The 23,064-nt window shown below is 35.8% G+C and overlaps 4 protein-coding genes across 6 annotated transcripts; 2 read left to right on the top strand and 2 right to left on the bottom strand.

The window, feature by feature from the left end:
* Positions 1 to 33: 33 nt before the first annotated feature.
* On the bottom strand, positions 34 to 3,470 carry LOC18016009 (mitogen-activated protein kinase 17). The gene is made up of 11 exons (XM_024155187.1): positions 3,452 to 3,470; positions 2,974 to 3,054; positions 2,243 to 2,663; positions 1,961 to 2,088; positions 1,702 to 1,761; positions 1,464 to 1,613; positions 1,166 to 1,321; positions 930 to 1,067; positions 765 to 844; positions 566 to 673; positions 34 to 483 (listed from the first exon to the last, which is right to left on the bottom strand). The coding sequence occupies exons 3-11, from the start codon at positions 2,646 to 2,648 to the stop codon at positions 249 to 251; spliced, it is 1,461 nt and encodes a 486-aa protein (XP_024010955.1). The 5' UTR covers positions 2,649 to 2,663; positions 2,974 to 3,054; positions 3,452 to 3,470; the 3' UTR covers positions 34 to 248.
* An 8,092-nt stretch (positions 3,471 to 11,562) lies between these two features.
* Positions 11,563 to 17,647, top strand: LOC18016159. Of its 3 annotated transcripts, none has more exons than XM_024155266.1 (26): positions 11,563 to 11,913; positions 12,017 to 12,129; positions 12,225 to 12,351; positions 12,493 to 12,588; positions 12,670 to 12,738; positions 12,835 to 12,969; positions 13,042 to 13,110; positions 13,201 to 13,244; positions 13,338 to 13,497; positions 13,779 to 13,946; positions 14,119 to 14,203; positions 14,302 to 14,535; positions 14,671 to 14,762; positions 14,889 to 14,931; positions 15,031 to 15,188; positions 15,289 to 15,399; positions 15,514 to 15,582; positions 15,676 to 15,819; positions 16,015 to 16,089; positions 16,185 to 16,361; positions 16,451 to 16,536; positions 16,637 to 16,691; positions 16,816 to 16,941; positions 17,015 to 17,128; positions 17,226 to 17,345; positions 17,434 to 17,647. In XM_024155266.1, exons 1-26 carry the CDS (start codon positions 11,797 to 11,799, stop codon positions 17,497 to 17,499), a joined length of 2,853 nt encoding a protein of 950 aa, XP_024011034.1. In that variant the 5' UTR covers positions 11,563 to 11,796; the 3' UTR covers positions 17,500 to 17,647. The 3 variants fall into 3 exon arrangements, with proteins under 3 accessions (XP_024011034.1, XP_024011033.1, XP_024011035.1); XM_024155265.1 differs by having other exon boundaries at positions 13,782 to 13,946; positions 14,665 to 14,762; XM_024155267.1 differs by having other exon boundaries at positions 13,782 to 13,946.
* A 140-nt stretch (positions 17,648 to 17,787) lies between these two features.
* On the bottom strand, positions 17,788 to 20,424 carry LOC18016160 (SEC12-like protein 2). The gene is made up of 10 exons (XM_006398475.2): positions 20,005 to 20,424; positions 19,778 to 19,869; positions 19,436 to 19,586; positions 19,243 to 19,334; positions 19,034 to 19,130; positions 18,861 to 18,936; positions 18,650 to 18,770; positions 18,442 to 18,558; positions 18,261 to 18,328; positions 17,788 to 18,105 (listed from the first exon to the last, which is right to left on the bottom strand). The coding sequence occupies exons 1-10, from the start codon at positions 20,368 to 20,370 to the stop codon at positions 18,002 to 18,004; spliced, it is 1,284 nt and encodes a 427-aa protein (XP_006398538.2). The 5' UTR covers positions 20,371 to 20,424; the 3' UTR covers positions 17,788 to 18,001.
* LOC18016161 (10 kDa chaperonin, mitochondrial) lies at positions 20,409 to 21,200 on the top strand. Its single transcript, XM_006398476.2, has 3 exons — positions 20,409 to 20,575; positions 20,665 to 20,804; positions 20,990 to 21,200. Exons 1-3 carry the CDS (start codon positions 20,474 to 20,476, stop codon positions 21,036 to 21,038), a joined length of 291 nt encoding a protein of 96 aa, XP_006398539.1. The 5' UTR covers positions 20,409 to 20,473; the 3' UTR covers positions 21,039 to 21,200.
* The last annotated feature ends 1,864 nt before the right edge of the window (positions 21,201 to 23,064 follow it).

Genomic DNA, 23,064 nt, shown 5'->3' on the forward strand with positions numbered 1-23,064 from the left:
ATACAATTTGTGATCGAACGGAGAATCATAAGCAGATGAATAGATAGATTGTAAATATTGTACTAAAAGAGAAAAATATATGAATTCAAGTTCCAAGAGAAACCATTACACACAAGACACAACATGAACAGAGCAAGAGCAATGAAGAAAGATAGTTAAGTGGAAACTCAGAGAGACATCATACAATACGCAGAACAATCAATGGTTTGCTGCTAAACAACTTGAGAATCAATTTTTTTCTATTTTGACTAAGAGACTGCAGAGGAGACGCCGACACATCTGGAAGCACAGATACTATCACTCCTCACTAGACAAGCAGACCGTTTCACCGGAGTTGCTGCTTTATCTACTTTTGTTGTTGTCTTCTGTGACGATAAGCCAGTCGCTGTGTTTGGAGTATGTGGAGGTGTAACCACCACTGAAGACGAAGACGATGCGTGAACCGAATCAGCACCCTCGTCCTCTGATGAGCACACCCGTTCTCTGCAACAAAACCAAAGCTAGTTATAGCCTGATTCTTCGCTTAAACTCGATCATGGTTCAGTTTCAAGAAGTAATAACTCACCTTGGGAGTGAAGTGTACTTTCTCTGGTGTGGTGGCGAGTTATGTTCCTCTTCATCGTCGTTGTGTTCTTCGAGTCTGGCAAACTCTTGTTTGAACTGTTCAACTCCACTGAATGTCAAGATCGATACACAAAATTCAGACAAATTTTCATTCCTACGAATAACCAAGTTTTTTTATTTATTGAGAAATTGGGACGAACCTCGGGTATAGAAAATGAGAGTTGATGTTCTCTTCTCCTTGTAGATACTCTTGCAACATCTGTGGATGGTACTCTAAAATCTGTTTCATACTCCAGAAACCAAACGAATCAGTTCAAGAGATTCCTAAAACTCAAGCATATGATTCCTTGAATGTCTTTATTTACCTCTCTGTACATGAGCTCCCTCACATCATCCCGAGTCAGTTTCCTCCTTTCAAACTCAAACTCGAGCTTCGAGATAGGTTGCCTCGAAGGTTCATAGTCCACATTTGCCAATCCTTGAAAATACGGATCAGCCAATGCCTGAACAAGGAAAGGAAACAAAAGCATCAAAAAATCAAGAATCAAGAATCAAGAATCAAGAAAAATGAATGCAATTCACTTTTTTCCTTCCTCCTTACCTCTTCTGCAGAGGGACGGTCCTTTGGATCAAAAGCAATTAAACGCTGAAGCAACTTCAGCGCCACAGGATCGATATTTGGGAATTTATGGGTGAAAGGAACAGGATCCTTTCGCCTCATGTTACTCAAATACTTTCTAGCCTTCTCATTCCGAATCTACAGTTCGATTATAAACAGCCTCATGACACACAAAAAACTCAAAAAAAAAAACTTGCATCCAAAAGCAAGTCTATTTTGGAGAGAGAGAAGCCTCTGTATTTGCGAGTTAGCTTCCAGGAAAAATAAAAACAAAACAAACCCTGGATAGAGTTATCGCCGACGGAGTTCCAAGCAGATCCGTGACCAGTTCTAGCTGGTGCACAACGTTTTTGCCAGGAAACAAAGGTTTTCCTGTTAGCATCTCAGCAAATATGCAGCCAACGCTCCACATGTCAATCGCCGGCGTGTACTGCATAAACATATCAATATTCCATAAGCTCACACATCAAATTATCTGTATGCATAAGGATTTATATGGAAACGGAACAAGAATTTACGTTGGAATAGAAGGAACCACAGAGCTCAGGAGCACGGTACCATCTTGTAGCAACGTAGTCCTTGCAAAAGAAGATGTAAAGATTGGTTACTTTGCAGAAGTACATATTACTTAATCATTTTAAGGTCAAACGCATTACGACATACCTCTCTGTAAAAGAACAATAAACTAACTTACTATGCATTCATAACTCTCTGCATATTAGACTTTTTAAGAACTTAATGAGTGGAAAACCGTAAAAGAGATGGATAGAAACATACAGTCCAGAAAACGGCAGATGGGGCATCAGTGAAGGACACACGAGCAAGTCCTAAATCACAGATCTTGATTTTGCAATCAGCATTAGCGAGGATGTTCTTAGGCTTCAGATCTCTATGGAAGACATGTGCTATATAGACAGACAACAAAACAAACAAGGAGCCAAAAAGATGATAAGAACACTATCATCTAGCGCAGACGAAAAACAAACAACAAAAGTTAATTAAGATGGAACTCTAAGAGCTAAACACAGTTTAAGAGTGAAGGGAACCAAGAAACCTTACCTGAGTGCATGAATTTTAAGCCACGAAGAAGTTGGTACAAGAAGAATTGATGATGCTGAGGAGTGAGGTCGTCATTTACCTTTAAGACATGGTGAAGATCTGACTCCATCAACTCAAAAACTACATATATATCTTTGAATTCCTTGCGACAAGGAGGCAGCATAATATGTTTAATCTCAACGATGTCCGGATGCCGAAGAAGCCTGAGAAGCTTGATCTCTCTGAGGATCCGAATCGCATCTGAGACATGTTCAAACACATTGGTCATCTTCTTGATCGCCACTTTCCCTCCCGTGTGTGGACATTCTGCAGAAGCAACCACTCCATAGCTTCCTTTTCCAACCACTTCTTGGATCTGATATTGGCTTGCTTCACCATACTCCGTGAAAAACTCTTTCTCCAACATGATTTTGTTTTTCCACTGTTTAACAACATTCCATCACAAAACTTAATTTGATGGACACAGAACCAAAAACCAAGAAATGATTTGTAAATTTATCTGCTTTGTTTTAAAGAGAAAAACCAAGAACGTTGTTTTAGCTAAATCTGCTTATCAAATTTTTCAGATCCAAAATACAAACGAAAGAACAAACCCAGAAACATCCGATCCCTGAGTAATCTCTAGATCGATTGCTATATCTCAGCTAAAAATAACAAATTATCCACAAGGAAGAACCCTAGATATACATAAATAGCATCAAATTCAGAGAGGGGAAGATAAAAAGACAGACCTTTTGATTAATCTTGGAAGAAAGAGAAAGTAATTCCACGAAGCTGCAACGGAAGAAGATGATGGATAGATGTCTGAAATTCTAAAGCACGGGCACACGCAATTATATACAATAATATGGTTTGGGTAAAGACAAAACAGCTCATTTCAGCTTTCGAGATTACTCAAATTTAAACACATTTAAAATGTAACAATCACCTTTTTTAAATAAACAATTTTCCTGAACGCGTTTTTATTATAAAAGAAAGAAACAACTTGCCGAAATTCCCCAACCAAAAAGAAAAAAGAAAGTTTAGATAAAGCCAAAAAAAACAAAATCCTGAAAATGACTTTTTGCTGACAGGGAATATGTGTAGGATTAAAAACTCAGAAAATCAGCTGAAATCACTGTAAAAAAAAAATAAAAAAGTGGAATAAAAATAGAAGGAAAAGAGAAGCCTCACGTCGATTAATATAATTCCTAAAAATGCGAGCCATACCTTATCTTATCTTCGATTCCCAAATTTCACGGAATAAGTCAACAGAGACGGAGAAACATAATGTAATGTGAGAGAGAAAAGATAAGATATTGAGTCATGGAAGACATGGCTCGTTGCCGCCGATCTGTCTTTTTCATCTAACCTCGTAACTACACCGTTTCATAGCCCAGGAAAGTCTCTCCCTCGTTCAGCGGTTGCTAGTCTCCCACCATTGTTGACCATCTTTGTAGCAATGTCGTCGTTTAGAGACGGTGCTTGAGATGGTATAGAACGATGCCGTTTATATTTCTGGCTTTGACTCTTGGTTACTCTAATGGGCCGTAACTCATTTAGGCTATTTAGCATAGCAGTCAACTGCCACGTCGCTGCTACACTAATATCACATATATACATGGAGATTAATTTATTTTGTAACAAAAGTCAAATACCCTAAGTAAATTATTTTTGCAAGTGGCAAGCTTTCATAAACAGTTGAATTTTAAATAATGAAAAACCATATGCGCTTTGTTACGTCACAAAAATTAATTACAAGATCAAGTTACATAAACAAGTTGACCTAACTTGAAAATGACAATTTATAAAAGCTGCCGTCTTCAAAGCTTCCTAATTTGATGGAAGAGAATGTACGGAACAGGATAAGGACATAACCACGTTCATTCATAGAATTTTTTTCGATAATCATAATATAAATGTCGCACTTGTTAAGGCAAGTTATCAGATATATATTTACCCCGGATGATTTAGAATGAGGTTATACGAAAGAGTTTTTGAGAGAGATTTGATCTCTGACTCTGAGGACAAAAATCAGTATGCCTACGATGAAAAACGTTCAACAGTTATTAAAATATCAATCTAGTGTCTTCATGGCATTGTAACGCTCAAATTAAGATACTAAAAAGAAAGAGTAAACAACAAAAGGATTTACTTAAGTATTAACTTAGATTCAAACTATTTTTTATTTATTTAATATAATTTTTGTTTTCTGGTTTTTATATTTATACTATAAAAGAGGAGTGTTTTGTATTCAAACACAATTTTTACTTAGTTTTCTACTATTCTAGTTTTCTATTATTCTATTTTTGGATTGGCAACAAAAATATTAATTTTAATTTAATTTATTAAATAAGTTAATTTAGTGTAATATTAATAAAATAATGTATTTTTATTTCTGTTTTAATATAAATCCGAAAATTTAGTTTTAATTTAGATTTCTTATAGATTTCCTTATATATAAGTTATATTATCAAAAAGTATAAATTATTATTATATCTTTACAAAAATAATAACTTATATATTAATTTAGATTTAATATAAATATTCAAATTTAAATAATATTTTTAATGATAGAGATGATATAATATATTATTGTATATTTTTATTAAATCAGTATAAAATTTAAATATTTAAACTTAATAAATATTTAAAATATACAAATAAAACAAACGGACATATTAAATGTTTTAATAATTTTGGTTTTTTTGAATTTATATAAATGAACATGTTATAATGACATTTTTTAATTATGATACTTTTCACATTAATATGAACTGATGGGTTAAAATAATTTTTTCTAATTATGATCATATATAATACTGAAAAAATAAATCAATAGAAACAAATTATATTTAAATAAAACTTTTATATTAGTTATTAAAAAATATGTATAAAGAAAACAGAAAAAAAATTATATTAAATAAATAAAAAATAGTTTCCGTCGCACGAGGTAAAATCTAGTATAATTTTTAATAACTAATATAAAATTTTTATTTAAATATAATTTTTTTCTATTAATTTATTTTTTTAGTATTATATATGATCATAATTAGAAAAAATTATTTCAATCCGTAAATTTATATTAATGTGAAAAGTATCATAATTAAGGAAAAAATCAAATTAGGAAGAGAAAAAGTCTTTGAGCGGCAGAAACGCTCCCAAGTTCGCCCTAGCCGCAAAAAAAAAAATCTCTTCTCGTCTTACCCTCTCCGGTCTCTGACTTCCTCGCCGGACCGTGGGAGGGTCCCCCTTTTCTTTCCTTTTCGCTTTTGTGCTTCTCTCTCAAGTTTCAGCATGGGATTTCACAGGTTCTCGGATGGTTTCATGAGGAGATCTGGGTTTCGGCGGCTCAAGGTGGACTTTGTTTCACCGGTGGTTCGGAGGAATTGCGATCTTGAGGAGATATGACGTGTCGGCTGGTGGTGCTTCTTTCCCCATTTCTCAGATCTGCTTGAGGACGGCAGTCTCTGTTTGAGGTGAAGAGTGCGGCGGCGCGTCGAGTTCTTCTCCGGAGATGCTTCTCCGTGGTTTGTTTGTTTCCGGTTCTTGGTGAGGTTAGGTGCGGTGCTTGTTTCAGGGGCTCATTGGAGGTGACTGTCGGTGGCCGGCTTCCGGTTCATGGGTTGCTCGAGGACGGCGGTCAGATCTTGGTTCCAGCTCCGGCGTTTCACTTCTGTTTCTCCTCGGTCCCTGTTTTGTGTGGAGCAGCGATTTTCTTCCTCATTCAGTCTTCGGCCAGCCTCTTGTTGTTTCTTCAGATCTCCTCTTTCCATCTTCATTCCTGTCCCTGTTGTTCTTTGTATTGTTTGTGTATTCCTTGTCATTTAGCCTGTCAGATTGGTTTCTTGGTTCTTGTCTTGGGAGTGTTTGGTTTGCAAGATGTGTTTTGGATGTCTGCTTAGAAGGGTTTGAAGGGGGTGCGGCTCTGGCTCTTTTCATCGCCGGCTGTGACAGCTCTGGTTCTTCTCTTACCGGTTGTGCCCTGAAGATGCAAATTTGCAGTCTCCCTCTCTTATTCTGTTAACCGGTGCTCATTCTTTCTGTAACATAGAGGACTGTGTTCGGCCGGACTTCGTTCTCTTTTGTTTTGGGCAGGACTTGGCAGGCTCTCTGCAGCCAACTCTTTGTTCGGGATGGATCAGTGGGCTGTATCTTTGCAGGTGGTTTGCTTTCAGGGACTCTGTTCGTGTGTTCATATCCTTGGTTGTATTATTCACTTGTTTTTTTTCTGTCTTCTCATCTTTTTCCTTTTTCGTTGTTCTTAATTCTGTTGTTTTTCTTGTAATCATTTTATTTTCATTAATGAAGACCCTTTATCAAAAAAAAAAATATCATAATTAAAAAACATCATTATAACATATTCATTTATATTAATTCAAAAACTAAAATTATTAAAACATTTAATTTGTTTATTTATTTGTATATTTTAAATATTTATTAAATTTAAATATTTAAATTTTATACTTATTTAGTAAAAATATACAATAATATATTATTTCATCTCTATCATTAAAAATATTATTTAAATTTGAATATTTATATTAAATCTAAATTAATATCTAGGTTATTATTTTTATAAAAATACAATAATAATTTATACTTTTTGATAATATAACTTATATAAATCTATAAGAAATCTAAATGAAAAACTAAATTTTTGGATTTATATTAAAACAGAAATAAAAAATACATTATTTTATTAATATTACACTAAATTAACCTATTTAGTAAATCTAAATTAAAATTAATATTTTTGTTGCCAACAGTTATCCAAAAATAGAATAGTAGAAAACCAAGTAAAAATTGTGTTTGAATACAAAACACCATTCTTTTTTAATAGTATAGATATAATTACAGAAACCTTAACAATATACCAATATTTTACGATCACAAATTCTTTTACATATTGTCATAATAAAGTGTGATTTACATCATTTATTACTTGCGTTACTTATATATGATGTTAAAGAGTTTTACATCACTTAAATAAATGATTTTAAAAGTAGTGGTGCAAATATTTACACCAGTTATGCAAATATTTTACATCAAATAAGTAATTAATGTAAATATTTGCATTGATTAAGCAAGTGATAGAGTATTTATATCCATTAAATATAAATATTTGCATCAATTATTTTATTAATGATAATTTGTGTCGGTTGCAAAATTAATGTTAAAGACTTATAATAATAATATAAGTGATGGTAATGTTGTATCATAGTTATTAACTTCAAATACATATAGTCATTTTAAATTAATATTAACTTTATTAAATATTTTAATATTATTTTATAAATTATTTAATAAATTATTTAAGTGTTTTATATATGTTAAAATATTAATATTGGGTAAGGAGTTTTGTCATGATCATGATATCGATAGAAATCCATCATATGATACATACGAATCCAAATTTATTGTAATTCTTTATCTGTTTATTTATTGGGATTACTTGGATTTTTGGTTAGTATTAAGATTACTTGGTGAAATTGTGATGATGAGTCTGAGGTAAAAAACGAGCCTGAAGCATATTAATAAACGCAGAGAGATAATTAAAGGAGGAGTTCATAATTGAAAAATTTTCAGGAGGACGAAGAACACCAATAAGCTAAGATTGTGAATGCAAATGAAGAACACGAAGAGGGAGCTGCTGAGAACCTTATCAGGATGCCCAGTTTATGCACCTATGTAGATGAAGGAAAAGATCGGGAAAATACTCGTTTAATTCGTTAAGTATTTGCAATCAATTGTTTTATTCCTCAACTACTGTGTGTGCAAATTTATTCCTCAACCATAAATTAACTTTGCAAAATTAGGCTCCAAAAATGTCAATGCTAAACAGAAAACAGAAATCGTTAAATTAAATTTACAAAAAAAAATTTTATCATTTTTTTTTCTCGGTTTTGACCCAAAGTACACAAATCATCTTTTTTCTCCCAATTTTTTTTTCATATTCTACTGATTCTTCGATTCAGTTATCGTTCCCAATCTCAATCCTCTCTCTCTTCATCCTTCTCTCACACTATCTCCCATTCTCCAGCAAACCCAAGGACCCACTTGCTCCCAAACCAAGCATCATCTACTTCCCAAATGATGTCGCTCTCCCCATTACCCATAAACGAACCATTCCCTTTCTCCAAATCTCCAATCTATAGTACCTGAGTTAAGAGTCTCCGACCACTCGGCCTCCACCGTGTCGTTTCAAGTCACGATGTTGATAACACCGTATTTTGACCACTTTTATGGATCGTTTTGAAATATTTTTTATATGTTTTTAATTGCTTTTAAGTAGTTTTATCACGTTTTTCTAGTATTTGTAGTTCCAAGACTCTTTTTAGGTAACTTAGGGAAAAACTTAACAAAATGGATAGAAAACCAGATTTAAGCTCAGAGTCAAACCGTCAGAAGTTCACCCTTGATTGAAGGCTTTCTCACCGTCTGATCCAGCTCAAATTTGGAGACCTTAAAGATGGAAGTATCACAGTGCACTTTACAGCTTGGCAATCCAACGGTTCAATCAAAACATACGCGAAGAGCAAGATGTCCCGTAAACCAGCCGGCAAACACTTCCACCCGCGGCCAACAAGCAATTTCCCGCGGTCAGGAGCATCCTGACCGCGGAAAAACACTCATTCCCCGCGGTCACACCTGTCCCGACCGTGGCCATCAACCTCCGAGCCCAAAAAGCCCATTTCTGAAGCCCACATTTGGAGAAACCCTAAGTGACGTCCAGAGAGGTCTTGAGCACTATAAAAAACCTTGTTCTTTCTTTTTCAATTTCGGTTTCTATTCTACTTCTTAATATTATGTCTTTGATTTCGTTCATTATGTCTGAGTAGTTTTATTATTGGGATTAAGGGATTTTCGATGGGGATTTATACGTTCGATGAGAATTCCATGAGCTTTTGAGCCGAATCTTAGAAATTTTTCTTCTGAATTCATTTTTACTGCATGAAGGTAGCGTCATGAACTACAATCTGATCCAGATGCTTGGTGACACGAAAGTGTTCATCAGGTATCAGATCTAGTTTGGGAGAGCAAAATAAACATAGGAGTGGAAACCTACCTATGGGCGATTTGTGAATTAGGACGAGTTTTAAACATAATGCATCTCTTCTCTTCTAGGGCCAGAGTGGAAACCTACTGGTCAGGGTTGAGAGAGATAGTTGTCTATGATCACGACAGTGGCGTATTCATACGTCCGTGACTCCAGTTCGAAAATTTTAAGCTAAGATCTTATCAAATTTACTCTCTAGCAATGTTTTGAATCGTTCATACCCCTGAGAAAACTTCCCTGAAGCCCAACACTTTCTTCCTTATTGATTTACACCGATTTTCTCTAAAGCTTTAGTTCAATATTGTCTTTCCTTTTTAGTTCATTTTCATTTAAGCATTAGAATATCCGTTTTTATCATTTTTAGTTTTTTTCATTAAGTTTAGTTATTACGTCATTTAATTCCCGTATTCTTTTTTTAATATTTCGTTTTTACATTTTAAACACACTACCAAACCCCCACTAAACCGTTTTTGTTCTAGACTTCCTTACTTTAACTTATTTCAAAGGCTTTTTGCAGGAAAAGATCTTCCTTCCCTGTGGATTCGATCCCTAAGTACTACAATCGATCAGTTGTGCACTTGCGGCTATTGATTCAATTAGGGTAAAACTTGACACCCACACACACCACCCCATCAGATGTTCCCAAACATTTGGCGGCACTTTATTGACAACTCCAGAAGCTTAAAGCTCATACTGTAGCGGCTGGAGATCAATTCCAACATTTTATTATTCACATTCGAACTCACTCGAGAAGATATCTAGAAATTTCAACTTAAGAGAGAATCAATTTCTTCCTCATCGTTTTAAAAGGAGCTTTGTCCGTCGACATATGCGGTTCGCTCCTCTGTTATTGTGTCCATCGCTTGAAGAGATGAGTCACATATTGTTAATTGAAGGCGCAAAGCCGCAAATAATGCTTGAGAGCAGCGACGATTACTGGTGAAGTTGATTTTTTGCGTTTAAGCCGAGAAGAAGAGGATATATTTTGTATGGGGTCAATATCGAAGAAAAATATGATTTCAAGGATTTTATGAATTTAAATTTAATGATTTCAATTTATTTTTTAACGTTAACACTTTTGGAGCCTAATTTTGCTAAGTCAATTTACAGTTGAGGATAAATTTGCACATACAATAATTGAGGAATAAATTAATTGATTGCAAATATTTGAGGAATTAAATGAACATTTTCCCGGAAAAGTCTGTAACAAGATTGATTCATAGCAGCTTATTGAATTTTATGATGAGTCTTCTGACATGACTCTTGCTCACTTGCATTTCATTTTTCTGAAAACTCCGATGAAGGCAATCATGTACCTTTATCACCCTCACATATCTGAATTGTTAAATCCTTCACACTAATCACGACAGCTTCGACTTTGATTGGTGGCAATACGGAATATTACATATGAGAAGTTTCGTCTTTCTCGAATGTGTCACGAGTGGATTCATCGTTCATGTATGTTTAGGCAATTTTTCTCTAATGAATACGACTTTTTTTTTCTTCTAAATCAGTTTTTTAATTGTTAGGTGATGGTACAATTCAAATAACTAAATAATGATTGTGCGAGTCCTACCATGTCTTTTTCAACTTATCCATCAACTCCATGATTTCTCTAACATCAACTTTAGTTTCGAGCATTCAATTTGCAAGTAGACATCATTATAGAGTAAGCTAATGGGCCTCAGACATTGGCCGATGAAAGCCATATAAGGGCAAATTTATTAAATATTAATTCATATCACAAGGCATTTCATCCTAATCACAAGGCATTTCATCCTAATCACAAGGCATTGGAAATACTGTACAATAACCACTACATACTCTTGACATTTGTTCCTAGTAACATTTATTGGCCTTAATATTTTTTACGTAATTTTATTGACCTATATGGCTATATCCATTCCGTTTAACGTAGGATTAACCAAAACTTATAATTACTCCATTCATAGAAATGGAATGGAATCGTTGAAATTTGAAAACGAGCGTCTTCTTTTTCAACAATACAAAACCAGGCAAACTCACATGGAGATAATTTCTTTTGATATAATAGATTAAATTAAGTCCATAATTTACAATGAAACTGTTATACTACTACCCATAAGTTAATTTCGGTTCTATATTAACCTTTATTTTTGGGCATATGAGTATTCGGGGAGTTGAGCCGGACAGGGAAGAACAAGCGGGAGACTCAAGCTTGCAAGCAAAGTGTTGCTGAATACATAAAAGGCAAAGGCTTAAAACAACAACAAAAAATAAAATAAATAAAAGCAAAAGAAAAGTTGATTTCTGATTTTTGTTTTTCTTTAATTAATTTGTTCTCCTGAGGTTTCATCATTTTTGATTCCAGGTTTTTTTCCGTTTCCTCGACCTTCTGAACGAAAACTTTTCTATCGATCTTCCCGTTGGGTCCTCGGATTCATCGGGCATAGTTTCGAATCGTCTCTCTGACTTGAAGTTGAATCTCTTCCTCGATTGCTCTGAGATCATCGCGAGTCGCTGAAGCGGAGCAGCCATGGACGACGAGGTTGTTCAGCGTGTTTTCCAAGAGGGAGGACGAGATTTCTTCCAGCAGCAGCCTTCTACTTCTTCTTCGTCTTCTTCGATTCTTCAATCTCTTCCTCTTCACGTGGTACGCTTCTCTCGGTTCGAAATTTCCGTTTTCCTAGTTTTTGAAATTTCCGGAGAATCACAACTTGGAGATCATGATCATTGGGTTGATTACTGCTTTCTAGGCTTTCGATCATGGCTATTACCTGTTAGTGAAGTCCATTCAAGAGCTCAGAGAGAAGAAGGACGGCATTGTTACGGTTGGTATAGGTGGACCTAGCGGCTCCGGTAAAACAAGGTAACCGATCTTTTAAGTTTAGGTTGAAACATTGTTATGGTATTGGTAGGCAAGCTCGATTTCATGTTTTTGTTGCTGTTTTTGGGTGCACCAAGCTTGGCAGAGAAAGTGGCATCTGTAATCGGCTGTACTGTAATTGCCATGGAGGATTACCGTGATAGTATTGACGACAAAAATGAACTGGAAACATTAGATTTTGATGCATTAGTCCAGAATTTGGAGGTATTTTGATCCTTACCTCCGGTCTTCTCCCTGACAGATTTGTATTTGTAAGGATTGATTAGAAGTGCTATTGTATTGTTTAACTAGTGAAACTTCTGTAGAATGACTTGGGTTGACTAACTCGTCTCTTTCTATAAATAGGATTTGATCAAAGGAAAAGATACTCTTGTTCCGGTTTTTGATTTCCAGCAAAAGAGGCGTGTCGATACGAAGATGGTGAAGATATCATCTGGAGTGGTAAGCCAGAAATGTGATATTGGCTATGGCTTTGGTAGTTTGGTATGGCTGTTAAGTTCTTTTGGCTATGGTTTATTGTAGGTGATTGTTGATGGGACGTATGCTCTTCATGCAAGATTGCGCTCGTTACTGGATATTCGGGTTGCAGTGGTAAACTTCTCACATCCACTGCAGTTACTGGCCTAGCTAACGTACAATCATAACATACCGTGAATATGATCATCCTTTACTCTCTTTGTTGATTAGGTTGGTGGCGTTCATTTTAGCCTTCTCTCTAAAGTCCGTTATGATATTGGAGATTCGTGTTCGCTCGATTATCTTATCGACAGCATTTTCCCATTGTTTAGAAAACATATTGAGCCAGATCTTCATCATGCGCAGGTTGGTTCTTCTTCTTTTTATCCCCTTTAAGAGTTCAGAAGTTTGACTTATCCGTTTGTTGGGAGTTTGCAGATCAGAATCAACAACAGTTTTGTTTCATCTTTTCGGGAAGCCATATACAAATTGAAATGCAAAAGTGAGGTCTGTAGTTTCTTTCGAGTGCTAAAATCTCCAGCTGTGACCTCGATTTCTATAATAATGTCTACCGCTTGACTAAAATTCATGTAACAGATAGTAACTTCTTTTGCTCAAGAAAGTGAAGTCCAGAAGGATAAGTAAGAATGATTCTTCTAGCATGTGGGAATGGTTTAAGCTTTTTACTGGATTTTATATGCATGCTGACATGGTTTCTCTGGTGCTACTTTCAGTTTTATTGAGATGTACCTCAGACCTCCTTCTGCAAGTGAAGAGGCGCGTATAAATGACTGGATAAAAGTTCGTCAAGCTGGTATAAGGTATTATCTGTCGCTTGGAGACCAAAGAATTGTCGACAAGCATTTCATTATCCGGCCAAAAGCTGAGTTTGAGGTGAGTTAATACATGCAACTAGGTTTCAACATTTGGTGTTTCCTTCTTTCTATTTCTTTAAATCGGAAAAGATAACAGTAGGAATTGGGTGATATAGAATTATCATGTTTATGGTTTCTGGTCCAGTATTTTCCCTAATTTTGTTAATTTCCGATCATCTCTGCTGAAGAGCATAGCTATATTTAAGGATATCTGGTCCTAATGGCATCCAGCTTGAACACATCCTTTTCAAAGATACTCCCCACAACTCTTCTCTATGTGACTTGGTTGCTATTGTCTAGCAGGTTGGACGGATGACACTTGGAGGGTTGTTAGCTTTAGGCTACAATGTTGTAGTGAGTTATAAGCGAGCTTCAACTGCAGTTAGTTATGGTAATTTATCCCTGTCACGAGAAACGATTGATACTCTTGGAGAGACTTTCCTGGTACTGAGAGGAACAGATAGGAAGGTAATAGCCCACAATTCTCTCTTAAAACAAGCACATCAATCTTCAATCCAGAAAACTCCGTCTAAAACCTTTTCTGTTACTGATTTTCTTCTCTGTCAGTAGCATTTGAATCTAGGTTATTTCATCAGTCTCCATTTTGCTATACATGTTTAATACATCTTTTTCCATGTAGAGTGTGGGAGCTGAAGCTCTAAGAATGGGTATTAGTGGGCCCTGGATCACCAAATCATACTTGGAACTGATCCTTGAAAGAAAAGGTCAGTGAATTTGGAACATGTTGTTTCTACTATGTATCATTTCCTATGCTTTCCAGTGGAACAGAATCTTAATTGCTGCGGTATAACCCTTGTTGCAGGTGTACCACGCTTGAATACACCTCCACTTTTGCAACAGTCTCCTGTAATCACTAACCAGGAGAAGCAAATTGTTGCACCAAAACCTATCCGAACTACCCCAAACATTGTTACCCGCCTCGAAGATTTATCGCAGCCGTGGACTCGATCTCCTACCAAATCTCAAATGGAACCAATGGTTGCAACTTGGCATTTCACCTCTTTTGATGCACCTCCTTCAGTAAGCTCTGTTGTAGGTATGTCCGTCTTTCTTTAAGATTGATGGTTTTTCCCTTTGATATGCTCCCTCTCTTAGTGTTATGTCTATCAAATGTATTTCAGTAGTATTATCGTCGCATTTATGCTTAGGCTTTCTCATCCAGCAGCCACAGATTCCTCTTTCAGGGATAATATACGACTGGTTCCTATGCCTGATTCATACGACTTGGACAGAGGGTTGCTTCTTTCCGTTCAAGCAATACAGGTAAGAAGATAGGAGGAATCTCCTTCTGTTAAGTAGAATAGCTGCTTAGTCTTGCAGATATTATCTCCACTGCAAAGACTTTGCTCTTTCTAGTAAGGCTTCTTTTGGTTGTGATTACTGTTTCAGGCCTTGTTGGAGAATAAGGGACCACCTGTTATTGTGGGAATAGGTAATATTGCTTCTTCGCTGCTTGTATTGTTTTGCTTTGGAGACTGAGCCTAGAAATTATTTTCTTACACTTTATATCGTCACAATGATTTCACTGAAGGTGGTCCTAGTGGGTCTGGTAAGACTAGCTTGGCTCATAAAATGGCAAATATCGTTGGCTGTGAAGTGGTTTCCCTTGAAAGTTACTTTAAATCTGAACAAGTCAAAGATTTCAAGCATGATGACTTTAGTTCCCTTGATCTGACTTTGCTCTCAAAGGTAATGCTTTTGTTTGGGAATGTAAAAGGATAAGGTAATTTGTCAGCCCACTTGGGTTAGTTTTATTGAAATTGAAAATCTTTCTCTATTTCATTTGCAGAACATTGCTGACATAACAAATAGTCGAAGAACAAAACTGCCTGTATTTGACCTGGAGACTGGTACCAGATGTGGCTTCAAGGAACTTGAAGTTTCTGAAGAGTGTGGTGTGGTCAGTGATCATAGTCTTCTCATATGATATTATCTGTTTCAAATGGTTGTTGCCTTTGTTATCTTTTGAAGCGTACTTATTTGATTATTTTTTTAACATCACACTGCTGTTTAGATCATCTTCGAGGGAGTATACGCATTGCATCCAGAAATCAGACAATCTTTGGACCTTTGGGTTGCTGTTGTAAGATGCTTTTCTGCTTCATTATTTCTTTTCTTCATTTCATCTTGTTTTCTTATCAAGAACAGACTGAATTTCTTCCGCTTCATAAAACAGGTGGGAGGTGTTCATTCACATCTTATATCTAGAGTCCAGAGGGATAAAAGCCGAGTCGGGTGTTTCATGTCTCAAAATGAGATAATGATGACCGTATTTCCAATGTTCCAGCAACATATTGAGCCACATCTAGTGCATGCACATGTGAGTACACTTGAGACTCTAGATTTCACCTACTTATATTGACTTCTATTGTCTTTTCGTACTCGTTTTGTTGCTGTGATTGCAATTTCCTTATTGAAAAAAAAAACAGTCTCAATAATTGTATAAAAGTGTACTCAACCAACACGATTTTGGGCATATGTATGATCTCCGTACTTATGTTTCCCAATAATACAGGTCAAGATTCGAAATGATTTTGATCCTGTTCTCTCTCCCGAGAGCTCTTTGTTTGTTTTGAAGAGCAACAAACAGGTAAGGATAAAATATCACAAATTCTGAGGTTCCATAGATCTAGGTTCCCTTGTTTACAGAAACACTCACTCACGACTCGTCATGTCGTTGATAAGGTTCCGTATCAGGATATTCTCAGCATCCTTGAATCGACGAAATTCTGCAGCTCCGTTCAGAATTTTATCGATATATATTTCAGGCTATCTGGGCTTCCTGCAAATGGGCAGTTGTCAGATAGTGACTGCATACGCGTTAGAATCTGTGAGGGCAGGTTTGCGGTGCTTATACGTGAGGTACGATATTTAATCTGTAGTTTCTGAATGTGTTGTTAATCAGTGAATTTATCAGTTATGTCTCATGAATCTTTATTACTGTGTCACAGCCAATTAGGGAAGGAAACTTCATCATTCAGCCCAAAGTAGATTTCGACATTAGCGTAAGTACTGTGGCTGGTCTTCTTAATCTCGGGTGAGCAAGAAATCAAATAAAGTGTTTAATTTCAGTTTTTCATCCTCAATATGATAGCTATTGGAGACAGTTATCATATATGCTCTATTCTTGGTTTCAGGTATCAAGCAGTGGCGTATATCGAAGCCTCTGCCTTTATTTACCAAGACGGAAAGGCGAGTATCTTGTTTGAAACTGTGGAAACAACAATCAAAACTCGACATATAATCTTTTTTCCGTGACAATTCTTATGGTGAATATGGTTCAAATAAGTCTCCCTCTTAATTTTTGCTTTTGAAGATTCTGATTGAGGTTGATCATCTCCAAGATGTGCCAAGTCCATACATACAGATCAAAGGCGCAAACAAAGAAGCTGTGACTGCTGCTGGTTCAGCACTCAAACTGGATGGTTCATACACAACAAAGGTTTCTTTCTTTATCTTCATTTACATTTTATACATAACGAAGTTCTTATTCCCTCTTTTTTTCTTGTATGAAGAGTTACCTTCAAATAGTGTTGGAAAGACTACCACCAGTCCAGAGAAGTTCAAGTGGAATCCATACACAACAAGCAGCGCGGTTGCAAGAACTTGTGGAATTCATACAATCTCAGGTAATCAATAAAAGTCTCCTTCATCCTCTTTTGTCATTCTAGTTTCGTTGTCTTTAAAATGGTTCTCATTGCCTTGTGACGATCTTACAACAAAAAGGGAAGTAGCAACAGCGTGTCGGAAGCATCACCAAGAAGAAATGGTTCTTCCATAGACAACGTTTTGGATGATATGCAATCACGGATTAAACGACTCGAACGTTGGCACACAATCAATACGGTATTGTATCTGATTCATCGTGTTTAAATGACTACTTGCATCCTTCTTTTTTAATGATTAAAAGTAACAACATGGGTGGATTCCGCAGGTACTATGGACATTCTTGATGTCTGCGCTCGTTGGTTATTCTCTCTACCAAAGGAAGCGCCAATAGCTACAGTTTTTTTTTTTCTCTGGTAATAATCCTTTTGTTGTTTATTTGCTTTTACCAAAGCACCTAATTACAGAAAAAAGGGTTTTATGCTAACCTCTGGGGATTATCAATATATATACACACAAAGGCTAGTTTTATTTTTTGCTTACCCAGTCTCCAAACATTGTAACTATCTTTGTTATATTAAAGCAACAAAGCAAAGAAGAAAGCTGAAGTTTCTCTTGAAAGCTGAAAACTAATGAACTATACTTTTAAATTTACTCCACGCTTATTTTATGTTTATGAGGAACATAAAAGAGTCTTATTGATCCATAATATAGTAGTTTACAATGTTAGTTTACATTTTTATATATAAAAGCATTCAAGTTTCAGGTAAAGGTGTAGAATCTCTTCGAATTTCTCAACACAAAAGCTATGGCTACAAAATCAAAAACAAAAAAACTCAACGAGGGTATGATGTGCTGGTTTCAAGGCATTCTGCTGTATTGTCTTGTGGATCACTTTAGGGGCTCTTTTTACGTATGATCCCCTTTGCCTCCATGAAATAATACGAAACCACGTAAAGCAACACGAACAGCAATACCACCATCCACGACCTTATTCCACCTGCAATTTCATCGACAAAACACATTTTAAGGTTTTGATTGGTAATCCATGACAAAATCAAACAATATATAGAAAAATTGAAACCAAAAAAAAAAAGCCTTTTGGGTCAGGTAATAAGATGGAGGGAAAACAAGAGAAATCGTAGATATACTTACGTTTTTCATGCGTTTGTTCAATGACGGTTAGTTTTGCCCTAGAGTCAAAAGAGACTGACACTAAGCACCTGCAAAACCAAACCCAAATCCAAAATTTTGTTTGTTTATAATTTTAAACATAATCATTGACTCGGTAGTTATACAGTGAAAGATGGATCCTCAATGAGGAGAGAAAAAAAACCTTGAATCAGGGGAGAAAGTCAGTGCGGTGACCAAACCAAGATGAGCTTTCTTGGCGACTTGGTTAGTCTCCATTCTTGTTGAATCAATTATTAGAACATCCCCTTCCAGGGTTCCGCTGCATTAAGGAAAAAGTACGACAACCAAAATTAGAATTAGTATTACTTTTATCTGTTTGGTCCCAAAAGTATGCCCCAAAAATAACTTACACTGCAAGAAGCTTCCCATCAGCTGAGACACTAAAGGCCGATATAGAGTTGTTTTTTATAAGCTTTGAACGTCTTCTTTTCCATGATGTTGTATCCCATGTTATAATACTCCCACCACGTTCTACGCAAAACAAATAGATTCTGCTATTTATCCGTGACAAAAAAGAGATCTAACTTTATATGTTCTTGCACTGTCAGAATGTGTGCTTACCAGTGTTTGCAGCAATGTAAAGAACTTCATTGCCTGCATTGTCTACGGAGAATTTGCAGGAGGCAAATATCTCATCCTGCATTATTATATTCAAACTCATCAGCAAATAAAGTTATAAGCTTGAATACAAAGTTCAAAGAAAGCTTTTGACTCAAGAGCAAAACCTCACTGACCTTCTCTTTTGATAGACTGGCAATGGCAGCAGAAGCTTTTACGTCCCAAACCCGACAAAGCGGAGCTCCAAGAGATACAAGAAACTTACCACTTTCGCTGCAAAACAAAAATCAGGCAAGTTGTTTACAATAATTGTTCGAAGATGATTTCTTGTACACGACTTTCTGAAGACGGCAAATTTTTCCGTATTTGATAGGAGAAAGCCCACCTGAAAGTTAGGTTTTTAACAGATGCATGTGCCTTAGACTCATTGAGTAACGTTTTCATACTAGGCCATTCAAAAATCCTCAAAGTTCCATCCTGTACTGCATCAAAACAAAAATGCATAAGAACCACTAAAGTTTCTTAATTTCTTTCTCTGTTTACTTAAAAAAAAGGACTGAATCTAAGAGCTTTCCTACCTCCCCACCAGCAGCAAGCACAGACCCCTCTTGATTGAACGCCAAAGCTAACTGTTGTCCAACATCGTTTAACTCTTTAATCCCTTCCTCTGACTCTTCACCAGCCTGATTATCCTCTCTCGTGCTCATAATGTTTTCCCAATCAAACAGTCTGTGTATCAAGAGAACAGCAAGTAGTATCACATCCCTTGAAATTTCCGTCTACTCCAAACCATAAAACCACTACGACTTTGTATATAGAACTTCAAAGTAATATGCTTTGCAAATTTAAAACTCGATTCTAATTGCATAACACGACAATTCGAACCTAGTGAGCTTTAAAAAACGGATGAGATTACTCACTTGCAACTGTTTGGTAATGCGCAAACAAGACCACCTTCCCGAGGATGAACAGCCATCCTGTAAGGCAGATCACTGACCACAAGCCTACCCAGCTGAAAAACGATCGTAAGTCACGGATCTAAGAAAATCAAAATCCTTGCAAACGTATAGATCTACACATTTCACCAGATCAAGCTATGAATATTTTCCGGAATTCATAGGAAAAAAAAACCATTTGCACTACTTACAGGTTGTTCCGAGAGAGAATTGGTCTCGAGATCAACACGACAGACTAAGATCAAATTAGGGATTCCGTTTCGTCCATCTCCGCCGCCTCCGGACAAAACGATGCAGCTCCGAGACGAGGAAATCGAGGACGAAGACTCACCGCCATCTTCGGAGTTCTCCTGATCCTTGTCGATTTTCGATCGGACAGTTTCTTCCGGAATCCACTCGGCGGCGTAAATCGGAACGCCGTACGTAGCTGTATTCTGATTCGCCATTCTCCGTCCGTGTCCACCTCTCGAGCTCGATGCCAGAGTCTTCTCTGATTCGTAGAGACGCGTGAGTACAGGGAGAGACTTTAAATGGGCTAGGCCCATTTGTGGGCCCATTCATAGATACAAATTCTCCAAAAAATCGGTAAAACCCTACGAAACCTTGAACCGCGAGCCAAGCTAACCTTACTCTGAAAATTTTCCGAACAATCGGAGCGAAATGAAGCGTTTGATCCCAACTTTCAATCGCATTCTGGTGCAGAAAATTCTCCAATCGGCGAAAACCGAAACCGGTATTCTTCTCCCGGAGACATCCACAAAGGTAAAGTCTATTTTTGTTGTTGTATGATTTGATCTTCTGATTTTAGCCGGAGAATTAAGATCGGTGATCATTTTCCGGTGTGATTACAGCTAAACTCCGGTAAAGTTATAGCGGTTGGACCCGGTTCACGGGACAGAGACGGTAAATTATTACCGGTCTCGGTTAAAGAAGGCGATACCGTTCTTCTTCCCGAGTACGGTGGTACAGAGGTCAAACTCGGCGAGAAAGAGTACGTATACAGAATCCCTTCTTTTAAAATATTTTATTTTCTACCCAATACTATTGATTTGATCCAAAAAAACCCTTGATTCGTCAGAAACAACCCAAGATATATATGTAGATAAGAGTTATCAATTTTTTTTTGTGTTGGTGATGAATCCAAGTAAGTAACTTGTGTACGTATGATGGACGCAGGTATCATCTGTTCCGGGACGAAGACATCCTCGGTACATTGCACGAGTAATGAAAATGAAGCTAGTGGGTTTCTTGTTGGCGTTTGTGTTCTTGTGAAGAATAATTATTGAGTGTTTAAACTTGATTAACATGGTCGAATATTGGAAGTTTGAAAGTTTTGTTATTTATCATCATTGTCCTCCTTGAATTTGGCCTTTATAACTTGTCTTAATCTATTGTCTAATCAGTCTTGTGTGGCCATCAAGTAAAATGTGGAGGAGAAAAGGAGGATTTGTGCTCTTTTGTATTTAGTGCATATATTAGCGAAAGAAAACTCCACACACGGCCGATTCCAAAAATTGAATACATATGAAAACAAAATAGTATGATTTGGAACATCGTCGAATAGCTTGTTGCAACTTGCAAGTGTCACTAAGTCTCAATCAGGACATTTTTCCTTTTGAAAGATCTTCATTTCTCGATATTCTTGGACAAATTTCAACTTCTAATGATAACCACGAATAATGGAAGAGAGTTTTGAGGTAAATAATATGGGTCAATTGTTGAGGTTAATATTTTGACAGCTAAATGCTTGAGATCTTTAGAAAGTTTTTGTATCTAGAGAGCTGGAAATTTTATTCAAAGGATTTAAACATACACATCTTCGTTGGATCTATATACCTTAAACATGCGAGTCTGTGATTGAATTACGGACGTGGCGTGTCATATTACTCAATTTAAGATATCGTGAAATGATGAAAATACTAGAAAATGGCATATAGTATTTTTCTAAATTTGGAATCTTTTCATTTATCTTCTAAAAATAATTAATAGTCGCTGTTGCCAACCACTCTCTCTCTCTATCTCAGTTGCACATGCAACACAGCCATAGGCTAATTTCTAGTAAACTCACATTATTATTAACTCCGTGGTATTTTCAAAACAATGACAAATAGTATTTATTTCGTACTTTCAGATATTTCATTAGGTTTCTGGCCATTTAAAAAACTTTAGTATAGGTTAAGCTTCAACATGTTTAATATATTTATTTGTATGATTTTGTGGGGATTATGTCATCCACAAGTGGAGATCTAAATCCCTTTTTTTTTTGAACGGCGTGGAGATCTAAATCTAATAACTCAGAAGCCAATATTTGATTACTTCTACGATATTTATGTGGCTGCATTGTAGTATTAAGAAGCAATCATGCTTGTAAAATTATAATATTGTCATCAACATAATTACACCCTAATTCCTTACCAAAGCACGTGCCGGTTAGGGACGGAAGATTAGTTTAACAGGGACAGAGTATGGAATCAACATTGCTTGTCGTGTTGGCTTTGTCTTCTGTTTAGTTTTGAGTACTTAAATACTTTTACTATTGTGTCATCATACTATTGATGTTATACACTAATTATTACTCGTATTATATTCATGCATATGCTTTTCTTTTCCTGATATAGACAAATAAAATGTATAGTCGTCTAAAAAGTATATATATATGTATATTTATATATATATATATGTGTAAATATCTGAAATTTACATTTTTTCAACGATATATTATGTTGATAATTCCACACAAAAAGATACAAGGATATCGTTGACAAATTAAAAATAAATACAAGGATATCCTGCAGATAATTTTATATATATATATAATTTATAGGTAATTTTTATTTTCTTTTTGTTGAAAGAGATAATTCACCATTGTAGATAGACAACTGTAACGAGAAAATATGCTATCGATATACGGAAAAATACAGATTTTATTTTAATTCTATTTTCCATTCAAAACATGACAAAGAATAAATCTGTTGAGTTCTTGTTGGATGATTTCCATATCTTAGACGAATAATCAAAAAGTAGAATAAGGTCACAACATCCTAAAAACTGAATGATTTACTTGTAGTACCAAAAAAATGAATTTCTTTTTAGTATATATTAGAATAAGGAAATCTAGCTAAAAGCCTATTCATCTAGAATAATTAATATATACTCCAATCCCATTAAAGGAAAATGTTCATAATTTATTTATTTTTGGTCGTGGAAAATGGTCATAATTAGATTTTGAAATATAAGGGCAAAATAAAAAG

The sequence above is a fragment of the Eutrema salsugineum genome, unplaced genomic scaffold (assembly GCF_000478725.1).
Source record: "Eutrema salsugineum unplaced genomic scaffold, Eutsalg1_0 scaffold_20, whole genome shotgun sequence".
NCBI lineage: Eukaryota > Viridiplantae > Streptophyta > Magnoliopsida > Brassicales > Brassicaceae > Eutrema > Eutrema salsugineum.